The 5,433-nt window shown below is 44.0% G+C and overlaps 1 protein-coding gene across 1 annotated transcript; it reads right to left on the bottom strand.

The window, feature by feature from the left end:
- Window positions 1–2,912: 2,912 nt before the first annotated feature.
- On the bottom strand, window positions 2,913–4,922 carry LOC142593768 (uncharacterized). Its single transcript, XM_075712373.1, is given in 1 exon segment — window positions 2,913–4,922. A coding segment is annotated over 1 exon segment (2,010 nt).
- Between the last annotated feature and the right edge of the window lie 511 nt (window positions 4,923–5,433).

Consider the following 5,433-nt stretch of genomic DNA (forward strand, 5'->3'; position numbering starts at 1 on the left):
TCATGCCTTGGCCTGGGCCTCCATGGTCTAAGTTGGATACTTCGTTCACTCCTGAGGTCTCTCTGGTTTGAGCATACTAGGTCCCTTGCTGATGAAGCCCTGGTGTGTCTGAAAGAATAATTAAAAAACAATCTTATAAAGATGGCGTGGAGGGCACTGCACAAAGACTGGCTACCTCTGCCTGGCTGTCCTCCAGTGCCATCCCAGAAGGCATCATACTCTCCTACGCTTCGTACCCCGCCTTATTCCACGCTAGAGTATATCGCACCTAGCCTAAGCAGTATGGCTTTCTGGAGGGCTGCCAAGCAGCCTTGTCACTGCTCTGTCACCTGAAAAACAACCCAGAAAGTCTGAACACAAAACCGTCGCGGGTTTATAGCATTTTGGCTTGGCTTCATGAGAAGACTCGGGCATAGCTCTGTTACATCTAGAGATGACCTAAACTGGAGGTGTCACCTCCAACACCATCAGCCTAACACACTGCTAGCAGGTCAGCTCGACACTCCTGAATTCTGTCAATAGTGGTGAGCAGGGCCATTTTAAATTTCAGAAAATGAAAGCAGAATATATGTGTAGGGGAGCATGTGCCTGCATTAAACACAGTAGAATGCATGCATCTGCTGGCAAGAAATGGCTCTGACAAGCATCCACACATTTCCACATGTGTATATGCCTCCTTGGAATCTTTTCTGCACAGATCAGAAACAGTAGTGCTCGCTGGGTGCAAATCCTGTTCCACCCATACTTCCTACGGAAACAACATCAACAACATGCTGGAATGCAGTTTATATAAATTATGTGACGTCATCTTGGTCAAAGGAGAGTCATCACACCTCCTGTCTTTTCCTATTGATGCTTTCAGGTGCATTTCCTATCCAACTCCTTTCCGAGGTTCCTAATTGCAGAAGGCATCTTCCCATGGGCCTGTCACCCTAGGCCACACGTGGCACCCTAGCAAGGATGGGAGGGAGAATACTCCAAGCATTACCGAGCATACAGTGTAAGACAGGGCAGGCCCTACTGACCTTTTGGTGTAGGGCAGTCTCAAAACATGGACAGAAGCGGGACAACTTAACGCAGGCATGCCTTCTCTCGTTAACCTTCAGCCTAGAATTTCTGTTTCTGACTGGAATACTGTGTACATGGTGGCAGATGTGCTCACACAGCATGAGGAATGCTGGTTTATTCCTTTTACAGGAGTTTCTACTGTGATAGAAACAATTCATTGAGAGCCGACGGCGTAGTGTGTACCAGCTCCACAGGAGACAGGGTTGTACACTGCTAATCATCTCAAAGGCATATTCCAATTCAAAGTGAGGCACCTGAAGCGTCACAAAGTTTTTGATTCACTCCTCGCTGAGGGCAGGTTAGAAAAATAACAGCAGCAAAGTTCCACTACCACATTGAACTTCTCATAATATGCGTCAGCTTGATTCTTATCCTCACTCTGTTTTCCTGTCCCTGTCTCACTTGCTTTTTCCTTCCTTTTTCTCGCAGTTGCATTTTCTTGCTCAGGAGCATGTCACTGCACAGAGAGATGCCTAGGTCGGTAGGCGTGACACCTTTCATCATGGGCCACCTCGTCAGGTGCTGCTCTGGGAACATGATCTGCAAACCTCCTCCTTGTGCAAAATTGCAGGTTTTGTCTTTGTGGAGCAGGTGTCTGCAACAATGCGCTATGCCGTGTCTGTCTTGCCAATATATCGTGAACACAGAGAGGCGCTCCCTCTTCCAGAGGCTTTATGTTAGGGATAAGGAAAGAAAACAGATCTCTCTTTCTAGTTTTATAAATAGAAAGTCATTGGCTTCACTACCACGTGTTGCGTCAAGAGAGGCTTTGGAAGGTACCCAATTTATCGTTGTAAGTCTGGTCGCATTCAGTGCACTGAACTATCACGATTATGGATTCACAAATAACGTAGGCACCTTTCGTCTAGTCGTGCTGCATGAACTATCATGGCCACACTTAAAGCGTCTGGTCGCGTTCAATGACCACTATCACGCTAGACCAATAAATCAAAGCAATTTATTAAAGCAACAGACACACAGGTTCTTTGGATTACCAGTGATAAATTCACTGACTGCAAGGCACATACAAATGCCAAAGTTTAGAATAACACAGATGCATCAAAAGACATAAAAGTGACTCTATAGAGGTTTCTAAGTTTCCCGCGGAGGCACTTGGTATAACCAAGTGTTAGATTCTTACCCAAAGGCGTCCCGATGGGGGGGGGAAGAGAGGCTCAGCCCATCGACTGATCCCAGAGGTCAGAGTAGTACACGATGGTATCTGCCCTAACATCTCCTCTCTCTTAGGCCAATTTATGGTATTTTTACACGTCAGGTGGAGCTTGAGGGACTCTAGGCATACATACTTTTGTTACGATTGGTGTAAAACTTTCTCGCTTCGTTTTAAAGGTACAGGCTCAGAAAAATTCAGAGCGCAGGCTCAGTGAGGGGGGGTCTTACCTTGGAGGTGGGTAGGTTTTGGGATGGGAGTGTGTTCTAGTATTATAATGATATTATAATGAGTAAAGTTTACTAAAGGACAGCATTTTCGTCAACATCATGATAGTTTGCTGACTCAGGGTATCACTGATGCAGCTTATCAGGGCCATGGTGCCCCTCCGAGTTCCCTTATCACAGGGCTTGGCCGTGATGTCTCCACACCACTCCACCCCCTGGGCAGCTCCTCTCAGAATCAGCACACCAGGCTCCCCTGGGTTGCGACATCCAAGTTTACAGGCTTAGGAACTTCCTGTGGGATAGATTCCTTGTATCCAGCTGCATTCCATCCAGAAAGCTTCTTCAATGCTGTGCCTTTCTTGTAATGGTAAATCTACGTCTGGTGTCTAAGTCACCTCCAGCAATCACTCCACATAATCCACCCCGTGACTATAGTCACTCAAGCTTCACGATATTTGGAACGTATTGGGTACATCACATATGTTTTTGTAGTGAGGATCGTCGAGTATATACACATCTTGTGGGGATACTAGATGAGACAAATGTTTCATCATAATCCAAAGCTTAAAATATAAAGCAATGGTTAAAATAAGACACGATACAGCAAGTATTAGTAAAACAACTACAGGGTGAAGCATCCTATTTAGAACTCCTGTTGCGGTTGGTGACCATCCAAATAGAGTGTCCCACCAATGGTGTCCTCCGTCTTTCTTCACTCTTTCCAAGACATGGTATATCTCCTCAGCATCATGATGAACAGTGATGAGAGTTCTGTGTCCATTTCTTCAGATGTGTTTTAGCAGTTGGTCCAGGTCATCGTGTTGCAACAGTTTCCTCACCAGTGTGAGATTCATTCCAATAGGAGTAGGTAGTAAATCTTGATACAATGTATAGTTAGATCGTAGCAGTTTATAAGACGTAACAGGAGCTGAATAATTGAAGTCACATCCTACAATTTTAGTGAAGTTACAAACACAAATATTTGAGTAATTGCTCATATCTACAATAATGTCATCTACTAATAAAAAATCACAGAGGGTTCTCATACAAACACATCCTTTCCCAATATATACTAGTACGGTTTCAGGGGCTTCATTGGGTTGTATTTCAAAATGACAAACATTTCGTTCAGTGTCAAGACAAATGTCTTGAGCCTTGATAGTATTACTCTCACAAATGAATCCTTGCTGTTCTCGTACAATGCATGCATTGACATCAACAGTTTGCCATTTGTTCCCATTTCGTGGGGCCCATACTCTATGCTCTAAAGGATAGAGTATGGTACCATTGTGATTCAACCCTAACGCGATGATTGGGTATATGGTGTATACTGAAGCATCGTTTATTGTTAAAACAAAAGCGGTGACTATGCCGTCAGTAGGGTTGTAAGTGAAATTAACTGGATACCACCAGGACTGGAATTTTCTCTCAAATTCAGTTGCATTATCCCAAATGACTTTTCGGATTTCAGTGGGCAAGGTGCCTGCCTCACCTTCCCGTATTATTGCAGCTACTATTGGTTGCATCCACAGTTGAGCTTGGATACAACTAAGAGCTAGAGAAACATTATTTTGGGCAGCGCCGAGTGCATCTACAATCAACTGGTGGTCTTTCTTATTTACTTCTCCCCACTGAGGCAGCATGTCTGATAAGAGCCATTGGTTGGTTCCCAGAGCTGAAAGGGAAGATTGTAACGGGTGTTTCAATGCACTTAAGTCACTGGTTACTGTGGCTAATTTATTAGCAAGTATTTCAGCATCTATGCTGTTCAAGACTCCTAGTCCCGTTCCCAAGGCACCGGTCACATCTCTCCTTGATCGTGTTGGAGAGATGGGAGTTCGTTTGCGTAACCATGCTGACCATCCTGCATAAGATGTATTCAGGAATGGTGAGCAGGTAGGTTTGATTACAGAGATATTAGTCTGCACTGCTAATTCCACTCGTTTGAGGGAGTATGATGGATTAAACAACATTTGTTGCTGACCTGTATTTCTAATTATGTAGGGGCCTGCATTGAAGATGAAAGGAGTTAGACTAATGGGAGGCTGAGTCGGTGCATTTCTAGACATTTGTGGGGGCAGAGACTTCGTGTCAATCATAAATTCAAAGAGTAATTCAGTGCCTCTGAAACCCCAAAGACAGTACACAATTATAGGTTTGGTATAGGTGAGATTATACCAACAATCCGAATTGGGTTCAATTATTTTGTAACACTCAGTATTATAATTTTTCGGTCTGGAAGAGTCAGTGTAGATTGTTTTAATTTCGGTCGGCCGACGATAAGTAGATCTATTAGTCACTCGGCAGCCAATTTGTATTGTCTGTCCTGGGATGGCCTGAAGTTTAGGCATCTGAAGAGAGTCATCCCAACTCCACTCATCTCTGGAATATACTTCATTTCCATGTATAACTACAGTAGCTATGTTTAAATTTTCTTTGGTGGCACGTGTTCTCATAAGTCCAGTGTATTGAATATGGGCTTGGGACTACGGCCATCCTGGGTCTCTTTGGCTACGCATCAAAGGGAGTTGTATTAGCATCAAAATGAAACTCCACATCATATATTCACATATTGACAAAATCAACAATTATAATATACAATGGATTCAGCAGTACGCTAGGGCATCCACTTCAGTCAGAGTCTTCTTTGAGATTCCTGTGAACACAAAAAGAAACAAACGTGCTTGGTTGTATTTAACCAGCAGGGTTAAAAAGAGGGTGAGATCCACTGGGTGCTAATCCGGTGTACTTTTCCAGAACAATCTTTGGCTTCCCATACATAGGGATTTTTGGGGGCAGTTAATACCATTGGTACCACTCCAATCTGAAGCATTTTCACCAGAATGTGCAGGGGCGGCACTTTACTCGGATGGTTTTGTTAAGTCGTAAAGGACACTGCGAACAGGCAGTTACTACTTGTTTACATAGTTTAACTGATACGGGCCATCCTCGGGCTATAAGTTGGCC

The sequence above is a fragment of the Pelecanus crispus genome, chromosome 6 (assembly GCF_030463565.1).
Source record: "Pelecanus crispus isolate bPelCri1 chromosome 6, bPelCri1.pri, whole genome shotgun sequence".
Classification (NCBI taxonomy): Eukaryota; Metazoa; Chordata; class Aves; order Pelecaniformes; family Pelecanidae; genus Pelecanus; species Pelecanus crispus.